At 49.8% G+C, this 16,908-nt stretch overlaps 1 protein-coding gene across 1 annotated transcript in view; it reads left to right on the top strand.

Annotated features, from left to right (window-relative positions):
• Positions 1-16,908, top strand: part of WNK4 (WNK lysine deficient protein kinase 4) — a 59,956-nt gene that overhangs the window by 30,336 nt on the left and 12,712 nt on the right. Inside the window, exons 4-12 of the mRNA XM_077917540.1 lie at positions 446-603; positions 2,372-2,460; positions 5,192-5,411; positions 7,532-7,844; positions 9,862-9,971; positions 10,090-10,142; positions 11,645-11,786; positions 15,215-15,331; positions 15,426-15,587. Of these exons, the coding sequence (XP_077773666.1) occupies positions 446-603; positions 2,372-2,460; positions 5,192-5,411; positions 7,532-7,844; positions 9,862-9,971; positions 10,090-10,142; positions 11,645-11,786; positions 15,215-15,331; positions 15,426-15,587 (1,364 nt within the window). The remainder of the gene's footprint in view (positions 1-445; positions 604-2,371; positions 2,461-5,191; positions 5,412-7,531; positions 7,845-9,861; positions 9,972-10,089; positions 10,143-11,644; positions 11,787-15,214; positions 15,332-15,425; positions 15,588-16,908) is intronic.

Raw genomic sequence — 16,908 nt, 5'->3', positions numbered from 1 at the left:
CGTGCTTTCGCACTGCTAGGTGGACAGGAGCAGGGACCGAGCAACGGGAGCTCACCCCGTTGTGGGGATTCGAACTGCCGACCTTCCGATCGGCAAGTCCTAGGTTCTGTGGTTTAGACCGCAGTGCCACCCGTGTCAAGCTCAAGGTTATTATATCCTTATTAGTCAGAACTGGAGATCTTCAGCGGCAGCTGGATGCGTAATGGGATGGCACACCTATTTCACATTAAAGGGTTATCCTAAAATCATAGAATCCTGGAATTGTAAAGCTACAAGGGGACCCCAAGGGCCATCAAGTCCAACCCCCTGCAATGCAGGTATATTCCAGCCAATGTGGGTCTCGAACCCACAACCCTGAGATTGAGAGTCTCACGCTCTACTGGCTGAGCTAGTGGCTGAAGGTGGCTGAGCCTCAGATAAAACCCCTTCCTTCCTCTTCTCCCAGGAACCCCAGAATTCATGGCTCCAGAGATGTACGAGGAGAAATACGACGAAGCCGTGGATGTCTATGCCTTTGGGATGTGCATGCTGGAGATGGCCACCTCGGAATATCCCTACTCAGAATGCCAGAATGCGGCTCAGATCTATCGCAAGGTCACTTCGGTGAGAGCATAGCCTCTTGTTTACTCGGGAATCTAGGGCTGACCCCTCTCCCTTATGGGCTACACCCCTTGCTAGGTCCCCAGGCGTCTCCTCCTCCTCCTCCTCCCAGGGAGAAAAGTAGAAGAGTTTGGATTTGATATCCCGCTTTATCACTACCCGAAGGAGTCTCAAAGCAGCTAACATTCTCCTTTCCCTTCCTCCCCCACAACAAACACTCTGTGAGGTGAGTGAGGCTGAGAGACTTCAGAGAAGTGTGACTGGCCCAAGGTCACCCAGCAGCTGCATGTGGAGGAGCGGGGAATCAAACCCAGTTCACCAGATTACGAGTCCACCGCTCTTAACCACTACACCACACTGGCTCTCACTCTCCTGCCCCCCCCAAATATTTCACTATTAATAAACTTCTTCTTAATTGTATTTCAGTTCAACAATTACTTTGATGAAATACACATTTTGTTATGTGCAAATGGCTTGAGATACCTATTAGGTCCATAAATCACCATGTAGCATATATTCCACTCAAAAAACAGCAACAGTTTGTTGTTGACAAAGGACAGCTGGACATATAAAGGGCCCTTCAGTAGCTTAGGGCCTCATCAAACCTAAATCCGGCCCTGACTGCCTCGCAGGGTTCTTCTACCGCTCGTAACCACTGCAGCACACTGGAGAGAGATCCAAGGAATCTGGAAAGTGTTTGATGCAGCTTTGGGATTTAAGGAGGTCAGGTTGGGAATGGGTGGGTTTTTATGGCCAGGGAAGAGTGGTCATTACGGAAGGGGGATCTTGTTGATGTACATATCACAGAATCCTACCCACATACAGCAGCTGGGACAGAGCAGCCCAGGTTTGACTTCTGATCCAATGCTTTCTCCATGTTTGCAAACTTTTCTGCAGCTCCAGAAACCTGGGTCCTTCACCAACCCCTGTTCTGCTTTCCCCCTCTTTTCCTGGTATGTCCCACGGAGGACCTTACGGTCTTCAAACAAAAACATCTTGGAGGTCCCGGGCCACAGGGAGGTTAGGCTGGCCTCAACCAGAGCCAGGGCTTTTTCGGCTGTGGCTCCGATCTGGTGGAACGCTCTGTCACAAGAGACTAGGGCCCTGCGGGACTTGACATCTTTCCGCAGGGCCTGCAAGACAGAGCTGTTCCACCAGGCCTTTGGCCAAGACACAGTCTGACTCCTTCCTTTGGTAATCCTCACAGAACTCTAGCCCAATGGTTGCCATTAATTTGATTCTGAATTAATTTTAGAATGAATTGATTTTAGAATGCTGTGTTACCTTTATTGTTGTTAGCGCCCACTCTGCACAGTAGGTTTCAGCGCAGGGAGGGGAGGAGAAGGTTGGGGGTCAAGCGACTGTGATGCTGCGGGAGGTACAAGGACCGACCACTCCCAGATTCTGCTAGCGACTGAGCCAGACATGAACTTGCGACGCTCTTCACTGTAAATAGTTTTGCACTAAGAATAAAACCTGGAAAAGACAGGCCAGAGTCTTGCCTGTTTGCTCTCGAGAAACCACACCACCATCTGCCGGGGGGGGGGGGCTGGTAAAATTGGGGGGGGGACTGATGTCCCACCTCCTAGTTTTCTGGTTTCTTCCCCTCCAAGGTTTTCATATCCCTAACTTGCAAGCAAAATCTTTCTCCCAGGGGACAAGGGACTTGGGAGCCTCATGATGCCCTGACTTCTGTCCACCCACTAACCTCCCCCAAAACCTCTGGACTCCCTGGCCCCGTCTGAACTGCCCTCCGTCCCTTTTATCACAGGGCATCAAGCCCAGCAGTTTTTACAACGTGAAGGTGCCTGAACTGAAGGAGATCATCGAGGGCTGCATCCGGATGAACAAGTATGAAAGGTAGGGGAGATCTCCGCCGCTGGCCTGATTTCGGAGACCCTTGGAGGGTAAATGGTTATAGGATCAGGAAAACGTGTTGCTCTCTGGGTTTGATTGGGCTGCCTATCACCCCTGCCCAATGGTCAGGCCGGCCGAGGCTGATGGGAGTTGGAACCCAGCAACTATTCCCCGCCCCTGGTACAGGTTACAACCCAAATAATGATTTTTCTTTAAAGAAGTAATAATAATAATAATAATAATAATATATTATTTACAGTGGTGCCTCGCAAGACGATATTAATTCATTCTGCGAGTTTTTTCGTCTTGAGAATTTTTCGTCTTGCGAAGCACGGTTTTGGAAAAGTTTTGGAAAAGCTTCAAAAATCACAAAAGTCTTCAAAAACCTCAAAAAAGGCTACTACACCGCATGCTATGAGTTGCTCCTCGAAGTCAAGTCGCAACTGTATTAACGGTTTTAAGAAAAAGGAAACAAACTTGCAAGACGTTTTTGTCTTGCGAAGCAAGCCCATAGGGAAATTCGTCTTGCGAAGCAACTCAAAAAACCAAAAACCCTTTCGTCTTGCGAGTTTTTCGTCTTGCGAGGCATTCGTCTTGCGAGGTACCACTGTATACCCCATCCATCTGGCTGGGTTTCCCCAGCCACTCTGGGCAGCTTCCAGCAGAACACTAAAATACAATAACCTATTAAACATTAAAAGCTTCCCTAAACAGGGCTGCCTTCAGATGTCTTCTAAAAGTTTGGTAGTTGTTTTTCTCTTTGACATCTGGTGGGAGGGCGTTCCACAGGGCGGGTGCCACTACCGTGAAGGCCATCTGCCTGGTTCCCTGCAACTTGGCTTCTCGCAGCGAGGGAACCACCAGAAGGCCCTCAGCGCTGGACCTCAGTGTCCAGGCAGAACGATGGGGGTGGAAACACTCCTTCAGGTACACTGGGCCGAGGCCGTTGAGGGCTTTAAAGGTCAGCACCAACACTTTGAATTGTGCTCGGAAACGTACTGTACAGGGCTCTCCTTTTGCGAAAACTCCAGGACGCTTGGGCAAAGAACAATGGTCTGGGTTGTTGTGGGGTAGGAACTTGGAGATACGTGTGGAAATGCAGAACCCGTTTGAAGCCTCATCCCCAATCTGCAGAAAAGGGTGTGACACATACTTAAACATGTCATCTGTTATTTTAAACTGCACATAAGAATGGCAGAAGTCTCTTGCTGGATTGGACAAGTCTGTGGGTCATGTAAGCAGTGGTCTTTTTCCTATGGGAAAAAAAAGCTGCCAGTACCACTCAGCCACAAATGGGCCAAGGATGGGTACTCTGCACGTGCTCAGAGGCACGCTGCTCTTGCCCATCATTTCTTAGGCGCCGACGGACCTGCAGTGACCTGCAGGTTTGGGGAGCGGCTTTGGAAAGAATGCTGGTTACAAGAGGGCTGGAGGATCTCATTCGTAAGAGGGCCTGCTGTTTTTGTTCTCATTCAGCCTTTGGTTGGCCTCAGCTCACAGAGCAGTGTTTTCTGCTGCCCGCCTGCCCCTTCTGTGAGCGACGTTCACCACTGTGCTCTCCAGCGGGGAAACGGGGAGCCGCTTGCACTTCCTCCTTGTTAGACAACAACGTGAAGCACGTCCAGAAAAGCAGAGCGCCGAACAGCTCCTCCGGAGCGTGCTAGCTCTGCCCTCAGCGGCAGTGATTTACAGTGGTGCCTCGCAAGACGAAATTAATCCGTTCCGCGAGTCTCTTCGTCTTGCGGTTTTTTCGTCTTGCGAAGCGCGGCTTAGCGGCTATTAGCGGCTTAGCGGCTTTAAGAAAAAGGAAACAAACTCGCAAGACGTTTCATCTTGCAAAGCAAGCCCATAGGGAAATTCGTCTTGCGGAACGACTCAAAAAACGGAAAACTCTTTCGTCTAGCGAGTTTTTCGTCTTGCGAGGCATTCGTCTTGCGGGGCACCACTGTATTTTTTAAATACAGTGGTACCTTGGTACTTGAACAGCTTGGCTCCCAAACAAATCGACTCTTGAACACCAGAAACCCAGAAGTGTTCCAGTTCGCGAAGGTTTTTCGGAAGCCACTTGAGTGCCGGAAGCTCCTGCAGCCAATCGGAAGCTGTCCCTTTGTTTTCCAACGGTTTCAAGAGTCGAAAAGACTCCCAGAACGGATTAAGTTCGACCACCAAGGTACCACTGTACTGCAGTATCACTGGAAATTCCATATATCAAATGCTAATGAGAACTTCAACATGCTGCGCAAGAGGACTTTAGGAATTTTTAAAGAACAAACACGTAAAATGGGATCTGTGCTCATGGACTAATCTTGAGGTCCAGCTCCGAGGGCCTTCTGGCGGTTCCCTCCCTGCGAGAAGTGAGCTTACAGGGAACCAGGCAGAGGGCCTTCTCGGTAGTGGCGCCCGCCCTGTGGAATGCCCTCCCACCAGATGTCAAGGAAATAAACAACTATCTGACTTTTAGAAGACATCTGAAGGCAGCCCTGTTTAGGGAAGCTTGTAATGTTTGATGTTGTATTGTGTTTTTAATATTCAGTTGGGAGCCGACCAGAGTGGCTGAAGAAACCCAGCCAGATGGGCAGGGTTTAAATATAAATGAATTATTATGGGCCACCCAACCCTTCAGCCTCTGCCGGGCATACCTTTCCCCCCTCGCACTCTCTAAGCGTCACCTTCGCCACCATCCTAATTCTGCGCCCTGCTTTAAATCCGCCTCGCCTCCCTCCCTCTCTTTCAGATACACCATCAAATATCTCCTGGACCACTCCTTCTTCCAAGAGGACACGGGAGTCCACGTGGAGCTGGCTGAAGAGGACGATGGCGTCAAGTCCAACCTGAAGCTGTGGCTGAGGATGGATGACACAAAGAAGCTACACGGAAAGTACAAGGACAACAACGCTCTGGAATTTCGATTCGAGCTCTACAAGGATGTGGCCGAGGAGGTGGCCCATGAGATGGTACGAGGCGCTGTTCTTCTCAGGGGTTGGGGAGGCTGGTCTGGGGAGTCCAGGAGTTAGAAGGGGTTCATGGGCAGGGAAGACGGGAGAGGACCGGAAGCATCGGGTGGGTTGCAAAAAGGAGAGGTGCCCTGGCTTCCGCCTACCCAGAAGTCATTGGGTACTGTCTCCTCAGTAGCATTTTCTTCAGGATTCTACAGAGTTTGCCTCTCGGGCAATGGCTCCGTAGTTACCTTGTATAGTGGTACCTCGGGTTACATACGCTTCAGGTTACATATGCTTCAGGTTACATACGCTTCAGGTTACAGACTCCGCTAACCCAGAAATAGTACCTCGGGTTAAGAACTTTGCTTCAGGATGAGAACAGAAATCGTGCTCCGGCAGCGCGGCAGCAGCAGGAGACCCCATTAGCTAAAGTGGTGCTTCAGGTTAAGAACAGTTTCAGGTTAAGAACAGACCTCCGGAACGAATTAAGTACTTATCCCGAGGTACCACTGTATAAGCGCACAACATCATTATGGAATCTTTCATTAGAGGAAGGTGAGTTCATGGCCCATACGCCATGGAGGTACAGTGGTACCTCGGTTTTTGAACGTAATCCATTCCGGAAGACTGTTTGACTTCTGAAACATTTAAAAACAGAAGCATGCATTCCTGGAAGAATTTACGTCCGGAAAACTCAATACGGAACCTGCTTGGCATGTTCGGCTTCCGAAAAGCGTTCGAAAACCAAAGCAGTTACTTCTGGGCTTTTGACGTTCAAAAGCCGAAACGTTCTACTTCTGAGACGTTCGAAAACTGAGGTACCACTGTAAGTGTATTCCTGGGGCTCTAGGTTGATTAGGACAATGAAATATTAATACTGTACAGTGGACACTCGGGTTGCGAACGTGATCCGTGTAGGATGCACGTTCGCAACCCGCAGCAGCGTGTCTGCACACTCGCGGGTTGCGATTCAGCGCTTCTGCGCAAAGCCTGATTTAGTGCTTCTGCGCATGCGCGACCGCTGAAACCCAGAAGTAACCCGTTCCGGTAGTTCTGGGTTTCGGCGGTCCATAACCTGAAAAAATGCAACCTGAAGCATCTGTAACCCAAGGTATGATTGTATAGCATTACTTAGTACTGCAGTTGTACTCGGGTTAAGTACTTAATTCATTCCGGAGGTCCGTACTTAACCTGAAACTGTTCTTAACCTGAAGCACCACTTTAGCTAATGGGGCCTCCTGCTGCTGTTGTGCCGCTGGAGCACGATTTCTGTTCGCATCCTGAAGCAAAGTTCTTAACCCGAAGCACTATTTCTGGGTTAGCGGAGTCTGTAACCTGAAGCGTATGTAACCTGAAGCGTATGGGCATGTTTAGCCTGGAGAAGAGGAGGTTAAGGGGTGATATGATAGCCATGTTCAAATATATAAAAGGATGTCATATAGAGGAGGGAGAAATGTTGTTTTCTGCTGCTCCAGAGAAGCAGACACGGAGCAATGGATCCAAACTACAAGAAAGAAGATTCCACCTAAACATTAGGAAGAACTTCCTGACAGTAAGAGCTGTTTGACAGTGGAATTTGCTGCTAAGGAGTGTGGTGGAGTCTCCTTCTTTGGAGGTCTTTAAGCAGAGGCTTGACAACCATATGTCAGTAGTGCTCTGGTGGTGTTTCCTGCTTGGCAGGGGGTTGGACTCGATGGCCCTTGTGGTCTATTCCAACTCTATGATTCTATGTAACCCGAGGTACCACTGTACTAATAATTTAATATGGCTCTTCTTTAGGGAGTGGGAAGCACAGTTGTCTCACAGCTAGGGCATTAGAAAACGGAATCAAATGAGCTCTCAGATACATTGCATAAGTTCCTTTTTCAAGGGCCGTTGTCATTCTCACGCCGTAACTTTAAAGCATATTCATACCACTTTGAACAGTCACGGCTTCCCACACAAAGAATCCTGGGAACCGTCGTACATTGGGGAGGCTGAGATTTGTTCAGAGACACAATCCCTAGCCCCCTTCGCACAAATGACAGTTCCCGCAATTCTTTGGGGGAAAGTGTGTTTGTGCCAGAATTCGAACTCTTGTTTCCTCCAGCTCCTTCACTTCTGTCCCTGCCTGCTCCCACTCCCCGCTCCCGCAGGTGGTCTTGGGCTTTGTGTGCGAGGCCGACTACAAGCTGGTGGCCAAAGCGGTGCGCGAGCGAGTCCTGGCCATCAAGCGCCAGCGCGAGAAGGCCAAGCGGGCCCAGGAGGAGCAGAGGCGGCACGAACAGGCTCCGGACATCCTTCATCTGTTGGACCTAGACTCCCCGCCCCCTCTCAGCCCTGCCCAGCCCTCGGCACCCACCACGCCCGGATCCGGGGATTCTGCACTCGGCCCAACTGAGCCGGAAGAACCAGAAGTTGACCAGCACCAAACTTTCCGATATCAGCATGGCTATTCCTCAGCCACATGTAAGCTCCCTCGCTCCGTCAACCAAGGGACTCTGTAGGCGACTAGTACATACGAGAGCATACACGGCGGGTGGCGCTGTGGTCTAAAGCACTGAGCCATTTGGGCTTGCTGATCGGAAGGTCGGTGGTTCGAATCCCTGTGATGGAGTAATAATAATAATAATAATAAATTATTATTTATACCCCGCCCATCTGGCTGAGTTTCCCCAGCCACTCTGGGCGGCTTCCAACACAACATTAAGGTAAAGGTAAAGGGACCCCTGACCATTAGGTCCAGTCGTGACCGACTCTGGGGTTGCGGCGCTCATCTCGCTTTACTGGCCAAGGGAGCCGGCGTACAGCTTCCGGGTCATGTGACCAGCATGACTAAGGTGCTTCTGGCGAACCAGAGCAGCGCATGGAAACGCCGTTTACCTTCCCGCCGGAGCGGTACCTATTTATCTACTTGCACTTTGACGTGCTTTCGAACTGCTAGGTGGGCAGGAGCAGGGTCCGAGCAACGGGAGCTCACCCCGTTGTGGGGATTTGAACCGCCGACCTTGTGATCGGCAGGTCCTAGGCTCTGTGGTTTAACCCACAGCGCCACCCGCACCCCCACATTAAAATACACAACATTAAAATACAGTAAAGCCTCAAACATTAAAAGCTTCCCTAAACAGGGCTGCCTTCAGATGTCTTTTAAAAGTCTGGTAGTTTTTGTTCTCTTTGACATCTGGTGGGAGGGCGTTTAGAGGAAGGCGTTTAGAGGAGTGAGCTCCCGTTGCTCTGTCCCAGCTCCTGGCAACCTAGCAGTTCGAAAGCACACCAGTGCAAGTACATAAATAGGTACCACTCTGGCGGGAAGGTAAACAGCGTTTCCGTGCGCTCTGGTTTCCGTCATGGTGTCCCATTGCGCCAGAAGCAGTTTAGTCATGCCGGCCACATGACCCGGAAAGCTGTCTGTGGATAAATGCCGGCTCCCTCAGCCTGAAAGCGAGATGAGCGCCGCAACCCCATAGTCGCCTTTGACTGGACTTAACCGTCCAGGGGTCCTTCGCCTTTTACCTTTACGAGAGAATACCAGCATGGTGTAAGTGGTTAGAACGGCAAAATTAATTCAGTGTCACCTCAGCTTGCCACTTCTGAAAGTTGACCCCTCAACGTTGACATGAGGAAATTGTGGAGGGCAGATATTACATTTACCACTTGTTATGCCATTAAGGAAAATTGTATGAAAATGCTATACAGATGGTATTTGATACCTTGCCAGTTGGCTAAGATGTGTAGAACAGTCTCAAATAAGTGTTGGAATCCTATGCTGGTGGAAGGTTCCTTTTTCCCTACCTGGTGGACATGCAAAAACGTAATTGGGAGATGATATATAATGAACTAAAAAAAAAAGATGTTCAGAATAGATATAACCGCAAAGCCAGAAGCATTTCTTCTGGGAATATGTGAAACAGAGATCCCAAAAAAGGTTTGTAAAATGGTTTTTGTATGCCACCACAGCAGCCAGAGTACTCTATGCACAAAAATGGAAAACACCAGAAATCCCAACAAAGGAGGAATGTTTACTCAAGCTACTGAGGTACTCAGAAGTGGCAGAACTCACAGCTAAAATAAGGAATCAGAAAGACAAAATATTTGTGGAAGAATGGAGACCCTTTTCAGTCTATATAAGAATGCAATATGGCCAAATAAAATTTCAAACAGGTTTTAACTTACGAGCAATGGCAAGACAATAGAAAATATTGTAATGCAGGATTTAGGTAAATAGATAAGCTTTAAGAAGTTGGACAGGCAGCAGGGAAGAGAGAGAATTAGACCATCACAGATGTAACGATGGGAAGTCGCCAGCACAAATAAACAGATTTTGATGTAAATTGTGTGTTATATGATCTGAATGTAAATCAATGTAAAATATTAAACATATCTGGGACAAAGTTCCCAGTGAACTTGTAAGGCTCCCGAGTTAGAAGCCAGGCCTGGCCTTTCGTTTCGCAGTCACCCTTTTTCTTTCTGATTTCCACCCCCCCAGCTGATTGTGAGACGGACGGATACCTGAGCTCCTCTGGATTTGTGGATTTGTCCGACTTGCCACAGAGCTGCTCCAGCCCCCCAGTCGCCCCTGAGCATTCCTTTGCTTCGGTGAGTGGCAGTGCCGACCCCTGGCACGGGCGGTCGTGGTGCCCCTGTGCGCTACGAACTAGGGAGGTGTCGAATTGTCACGGCAACCTGCCTTCAATGGTGGTTTTTATATCCCCAGACTATTGCTGTGAGCGTGAACTCCATCAGCGACTTCCCTTCCCCTGCGGACAGGTAAGGACATGCCGGATTGTTGTGGGGAAATAATTTGCTGCAGGGTTTAGGTTGCTGGGAACGTGAGGAGATACAGTGGTACCTCTGGTTATGAACTTAATAATAAGAATAATAATTTAATATTTATACCCCGCCCATCTGGCTGAGTTTCCCCAGCCACTCTGGGCGGCTTCCAATCAAGTGTTAAAAACAATACAGCATTAAATATTAAAAACTTCCCTAAACAGGACTGCCTTCAGATGTCTTTTAAAGATAAGATAGCTACTTATTTCCTTCACATCTGAAGGGAGGGTGTTCCACAGGGCGGGTGCCACCACCAAGAAGGCCCTCTGCCTGGTTCCCTGTAACCTCACTTCTCGCAATGAGGGAACCGCCAGAAGGCCCTTGGAGCTGGACCTCAGTGTCCGGGCTGAACGATGGGGGTGGAGACGCTCCTTCAGGTATACAGGACTGAGGGCGTTTAGGGCTTTAAAGGTCAGCACCAACACTTTGAATTGTGCTCGGAAACGTACTGGGAGCCAATGTAGGTCTTTTAAGACCGGTGTTATGTGGTCCCGGCGGCCACTCCCAGTCACCAGTCTAGCTGCCGCGTTCTGGATTAATTGCAGTTTCTGGGTCACCTTCAAAGGTAGCACCACGTAGAGCGCATTGCAGTAGTCCAAGCGGGAGATAACTGAACCTGAAACCATTCTTAACCTGATACCGTTCTTAACCTGAGGTACCACTTTAGCTAATAATAATAATAATAATAATAATAATAATAATAATAATAATAATAATAATAATAACATATTATTTATACCCCGCCCATCTGGCTGGGCTTCCCCAGCCACTCTGGGCGGCTTCCAAAAGAATATTAAAATACTATAATACATCAAACATTAAAAGCTTCCCAAAACAGGGCTGCCCTCCCTTAAAATACTATAATACATCAAACATTAAAAGCTTCCCGAAACAGGGGGCCTCCCGCTGCCGCTGCACCTCCAGCACACGATTTCTGTTCTCATCCTGAGGTAAAGTTCTTAACCCAAGGTAATACTTCTGGGTTAGCGGAGTCTGTAACCCGAAATGTTTGTAACCCGAGGTATTTGCAACCCAAGGTACCACTGTGCCTGCTTTTCTCACATTCCTCATCCCAAGCCTTGCTGTGTAGCTTGTGGGGCGGTGTCAGAGGCATAGCGTGGGGCGGGCAGAGGGGCCATGGGCCCAGGCGCACGATTTTGAGGGAGTTGAATGAGGTGGCTCCATCTCCAAGGCCACAGCCGCAGGGAGGCGAGCTGCGTCTGGACCGGGCCTTTGGGATGATGGCGCCTCCTTCTCATGACTGGTGAAGGATGCCCACACGTGCCCTTGCCACAGATTCAGCCGTCCTGGCACAGCGAGATAAAAAGAGCAGAGAGGGATTCAGTGGGGCAGTAAGCTGAGGCGCATTTCGTCATGTGTGCCCAGATCAGACACAATTGCTCACGTTTCACTTCCTGTTTTGGCCGCCCGCGACGCAGCTACACGTCCGACGTGGCGTCTGGCTTGAGCGATGGTTACGAGGGTATCTCTGCGAGCGAGCGCCGAGCGAAGCCCCTGGCCAAGAAGGGGTCTGGAAGACTGCTGCGCCGCCGTGCCCGATCTCGCCTACGCATCACAAACGTGAGCGCTGCCCGCATTGCGTCAGGCTTGGGTGCTATGTGTCCTGATCGGTGGGATATTTATGTGTGGTTCTGAACTCCCACCTCTATTGTGCTAATATATATCCTGTGGTTCTCAGCTGGTTAGGTTTCCTGACTGACAGTGGGCTGGATCCAGACTTAGTTGTGCTTTGAGTAGACCCATTGGAATTCAAGCCCCATGGATTGCAGTGGGCCTGTTCTTAGCATGACTAAGCATGGATTCAACCCTGTATTTTTTCCCCTAGAGTGAGACAGCCAGAGCTCACATGAATTGTTGGTGTTCGAAGGAAAGGCTACCATTAATGTTTTCATTTTGCAGGGGGGGACAACAGAAAAAAGGAACCTTTTGAAAACCATATGAAAAACTCAACCGGGAAACCGGGAAACCCAGCCAGATGGGCGGGGTATAAATAAATTATTATTATTATTATTATTATTATTATTATTATTATTATTATTATTATTATTATTTCCAAGCTTCAGAATTCAAATACCTTCCAAGAGCCAAACCCAGTCATTTCGGCAGCTGATTGATTGCAGCCCGTTATCATATATCATTTCAGGAGCGCCTCCTGATTAATGCCAATATTCCAAATTAGAATCATAGAATCATAGAGTTGGAATAGACCACAAGGGCCATCGAATCCAACCCCCTGCCAAGCAGGAAACACCATCAGAGCACTCCTGACATATGGTTGTCAAGCCTCTGCTTAAAGACCTCCAAAGAAGGAGACTCCACCATACTCCTTGGCAGCAAATTCCACTGTCGAACAGCTCTTACTGTCAGGAAGTTCTTCCTAATGTTTAGGTGGAATCTTCTTTCCTGCAGTTTGGATCCATTGCTCCGTGTCCGCTTCTCTGGAGCAGCAGAAAACAACCTTTCTCCCTCCTCTATATGACATCCTTTTATATATTTGAACATGGCTATCATATCACCCCTTAACCTCCTCTTCTCCAGGCAAATTAATGAGGAACCAGTCACTAATCATGCCGGAGACAGAGGCTCGTCCATGCCAGGGACACACTCCCAGGTCGCACCCGCTCTGTCTTTCAAGTTGACAGACACGAGCTTAAGCGGCACAGTGGGGTGCAGTGAGCTCCCCAGAACCCCCTGAGGAGCAATTGCCAGGAATTTTACCTCATAAATCCTGACTTTCCCCTGCCTAAACCTCCCCACTGCCCCAGAGGGCAGCGGAGAGCTACCGCCATTAATCGTGACGTCAGGAGGAAACCCTGTTGACCTTGATTTTAAACGAGCTGTGTCACTTGAGCCTGATTCTAATCGTTCAGTGAGCGCTGCAGTGACTTCAAGCCGAAAGGCAAAATATTGGGCTAGCTTTGAGTAGAAACTGCTGTGTGGGCACCAGTTCATTGCTCTCCCAGCTTCCCAGCCAGCGGTGAATGAAGGCGTCATGACACCCAGGGCGGGGCGTCGCTACATAGGGTGCATGTGCGGCGTTGCTACGTACGACGCATGCGCTGTATGTAGCGACACCGCACATGCGCTGTACATAGCAGTTTGCCGGAGCTCCGGCGCCATATGGACGGTGCTGGGATCCTCTGCTGCAGCCGCGAACGAAGGATCCTCTACATGCGGCTGTAGTGGCAACGGAGGGATCCCACTGCCGTCCATACGGCGCTTGAGTGGCGCCGGCAGCAAACCACTATGTACAGCGCATGTGTGGCGTCGTTACGTACTGCGCATGTGTGTGACGCTGCGCATGCATTATAGATAGTGGTTTACTGCCAGCGCCGGGATTCTCTGCTCGCAGCTGCAGCCACAAACGGAGGATCCTTCATATCCGGCTGCAGCAGCGCAATGGCTGCTTGCGCCACTGCCACATGGTGAGCCCCCACAGGGTGTCTTCTTGTCACCCCCCCACCCCAGACATGGCATAAAGTTACATCGTGCAAGAGAGTGTATTCAGAAAGGACTCATTCATTCATACATGCCAGGAAACGAAATTCCTGCAGATCTGTTGTCTAAGGTTGTTAACAGAGAACAGTTTATGTACAGAGGTTGCAGTTGGGTTGAACCACAGGTTACACGGAAAGGGGGAGGATGTTAGGATATAGTTCCGTTCCACCTTAAAAGGGAACAGGCATGACTGTTGTGTGTCACATGCCTGTTTACTTCCAGCACTTGCTGGGAACGTCCGTTTGTATATTGCTTTTGCATTGCTGCTGTTTTGCTGGACACGAAGGGAAGCAGACATGTTTCCTTTGTTCCTGAACTATACTGAATAAATGCTGTAAATATGCTTACACATTTCTCAGTCCGCCACTTCTGCTGTGAGAAGATTTATTCACTCTGCTGATAGAGCGTGCACGGGTCTCTAAACATATCTGAGGCTCGTGTCGCTGATTGGTGCTGTTCCAAGGGAGACCGGTGATCGTCTGGCTGCCGGCCGGTGACTGGAACCAGCTGGGGGCCTGCCCAATGCCCCTGTCTCCCCAGGAGTATCCCAATAGTCACCTGGGGCGCACTGCCCCCTTCACCCCCGTTGCGATGCCACTGTTCCCAGCGCCACCACTGTGGGAACAGGAAGCTGAATTAAATGGGGTATTGGCCTGATCCAAGAAGTCTTTTCTTATGTGGCGTCTTCAAATCCAGTGTATTTGCTTTTGGACTCTTAAAATCAAGTGGCAGTTCAGACAAGTGCTTTCATTCCTACGTAAGGAGAGCCTTCTGGATCAGGCCAATGGCCCAGCCAATTTGTATCCTGTACCCACAGTGGCCACCCAGAGGCTCGTGGGAAAACCCTCGCGCAGGACCTCAGCACAAGAGCACACGCCTTTCCTGTGGTTTTCAGCTACTGGGCTTCGGAAGTATTTGCTGCCTCCGAAACATAACTGGCCACCCGGCAGGCATAATTGATCTGCAAACAAAAGCTATAACTGGTCGGAAACGTTGTATTTCAGTCTGTTCATCCAGTGGACTTGGGGAAAGGGGCACACACCATTTCATCCTTTCCCCTGCAAAGTTCTAGGTCAGGGGTCCCCAAACTAAGGCCCACAGGCTGGATAAGGCCCAAGGGACTTGTTTATCTGGTCCAGCGCTGTACTGCGCGGCTACCCACTTCCGGGTCAGAGGAGCACCGGAACTAGCTTGTGCGCATGCGCAAGCATTATTTGCGCATGCGCAAGCGTTATTTCCAGTGCACATCTGGGTCGGAGGAGGCCTGGGCACATGCGCACAAGCTATTTCCGGTGCTCCTCCGACCTGGAAGTGCGCCGGAAATAGCGTGTGCACACACGTATGGGCACGCGCTCCCCTCCCTCTGGCCCGCCGCACGATCGGCACTGGAGACACCGGTTTGCTGACCCCTGTTCTAGGTGCTTGGATAGTCTCAAGAGTCTCCGTGTGGGTAGTGCTGTTGTTTAATTTGCAACCTTCCATGTGTGCAGATGCCAGTCCAGAATGACCGGGTGGTCGAGTGCCAGCTGCAAACGTACAACAACAAGATGGTGACCTTCAAATTCGACTTGGATGGAGACAGCCCAGAGGAGATTGCAGCTGTCATGGTGAGGACGCAGGGTTTTCACGCTGCGGTAAGATTTTGACGTTCTCAATCCTGACTCTGACTCCTCTGCCCCATTGTGTCTCCGTCTTCTTCAGGTTGCCAAAGAATTCATCCTGAAATCTGAACAGGAGGGGTTCATCCGGAGAATCCGTGATATTATCCAGCGTGTGGGGACCCTCCTGAGCAAAGACCTGGGGTCTCTGGGCAGCCCCGAAACAGGGAGCCTGTCCCCAATTTTGGCTGCTGATGGACTCTCGGTGAGTGACAGACCCACGGAAGTCGGGGGAATTTAGGTAACCTTCTAGATGTTTCAAGGTCCGTATAGTTAAAGCCATGGTTTTCCCAGTAGTGATGTATGGAAGTGAGAGCTGGACCATAAAGAAGGCTGATCGCCGAAGAATTGATGCTTTTGAATTATGGTGCTGGAGGAGACTCTTGAGAGTCCCATGGACTGCAAGAAGATCAAACCCATCCATTCTGAAGGGAATCAGCCCTGAGTGCTCACTGGAAGGACAGATCCTGAAGCTGAGGCTCCAGGACTTTGGCCACCTCATAAGAAGAGAAGACTCCCTGGAGAAGACCCTGATGCTGGGAAAGATGGAGGGCACAAGGAGAAGGGGGCGACAGAGGACGAGATGGTTGGATAGTGTTTTCGAGGTTACCAGCATGAGTTTGACCAAACTGTGGGAGGCAGTGGAGGACAGAGGTGCCTGGCGTGCTCTGGTCCATGGGGTCACGAAGAGTCGGACACGACTAAACAACAACAACAACTAGATGTTTCAGCCCTGATCTCCCCCTCTGGTTGCAGTGAAGCCAGAATGAAGTCCCGCAAACCTTTTAGATGCACAGATGTGCTTTGTCAGTTGTTTAAAATGGACTTACAGGTGTCTTTCCCACTTCCCCATTTTGAATTTTATTGTTATTCATGTTTTTATACTGTATTTTATGCTGCTTTTATAATTAAGTGTTTTAAATTTGTTGTTAGCCGCCCTGAGCCCGGTTTTTGAACCGGGAAGAGCGGGGTATAAATAAAAAATTATTATTATTATTTATTAGGTAAAGGTAAAGAGACCCCTGACCATTAGGTCCAGTCATGGCCGACTCTGGAGTTGCGGTGCTCATCTCGCTTTATTGGCTGAGGGAGCAGGCATACAGCTTCCGGGTCATGTGGCCAGCATGACTAAGCCGCTTCTGGCAAACCAGAGCAGCGCACGGAAACGCTGTTTACCTTCCCGCCAGAGCGGTACCTATTTATCTACTTGCACTCTGACGTGCTTTCGAACTGCTAGGTGGGCAGGAGCAGGGACCGAGCAACGGGAGCTCACCCCGTCACAGGGATTCGAACCCCCAACCTTCTGATTGGCAAGTCCTAGGCTCTGTGGTTTAACCCACAGCGCTACCCGCGTCCCCCTATTATTATTATTTTTTTATTCCCTGTCAAATTGAGTAAAGATCCCTTCCGACGTCATCAACCTTCCCACAGCTTCTGGCAGCTTTTTCCTTGTTTCCTCCTCTCTCAGAATGTGAGGGCCTATTTTCCCAAGGTGGCTCTTTCCGCAGAGACAGGGCGGGTTGGAC

Source organism: Podarcis muralis, chromosome 13, assembly GCF_964188315.1.
Source record: "Podarcis muralis chromosome 13, rPodMur119.hap1.1, whole genome shotgun sequence".
In the NCBI taxonomy this organism is placed as follows: domain Eukaryota; kingdom Metazoa; phylum Chordata; class Lepidosauria; order Squamata; family Lacertidae; genus Podarcis; species Podarcis muralis.
Note: the sequence above shows the minus strand (reverse complement) of the source record. Positions and strands in the feature narration are given on the sequence as shown.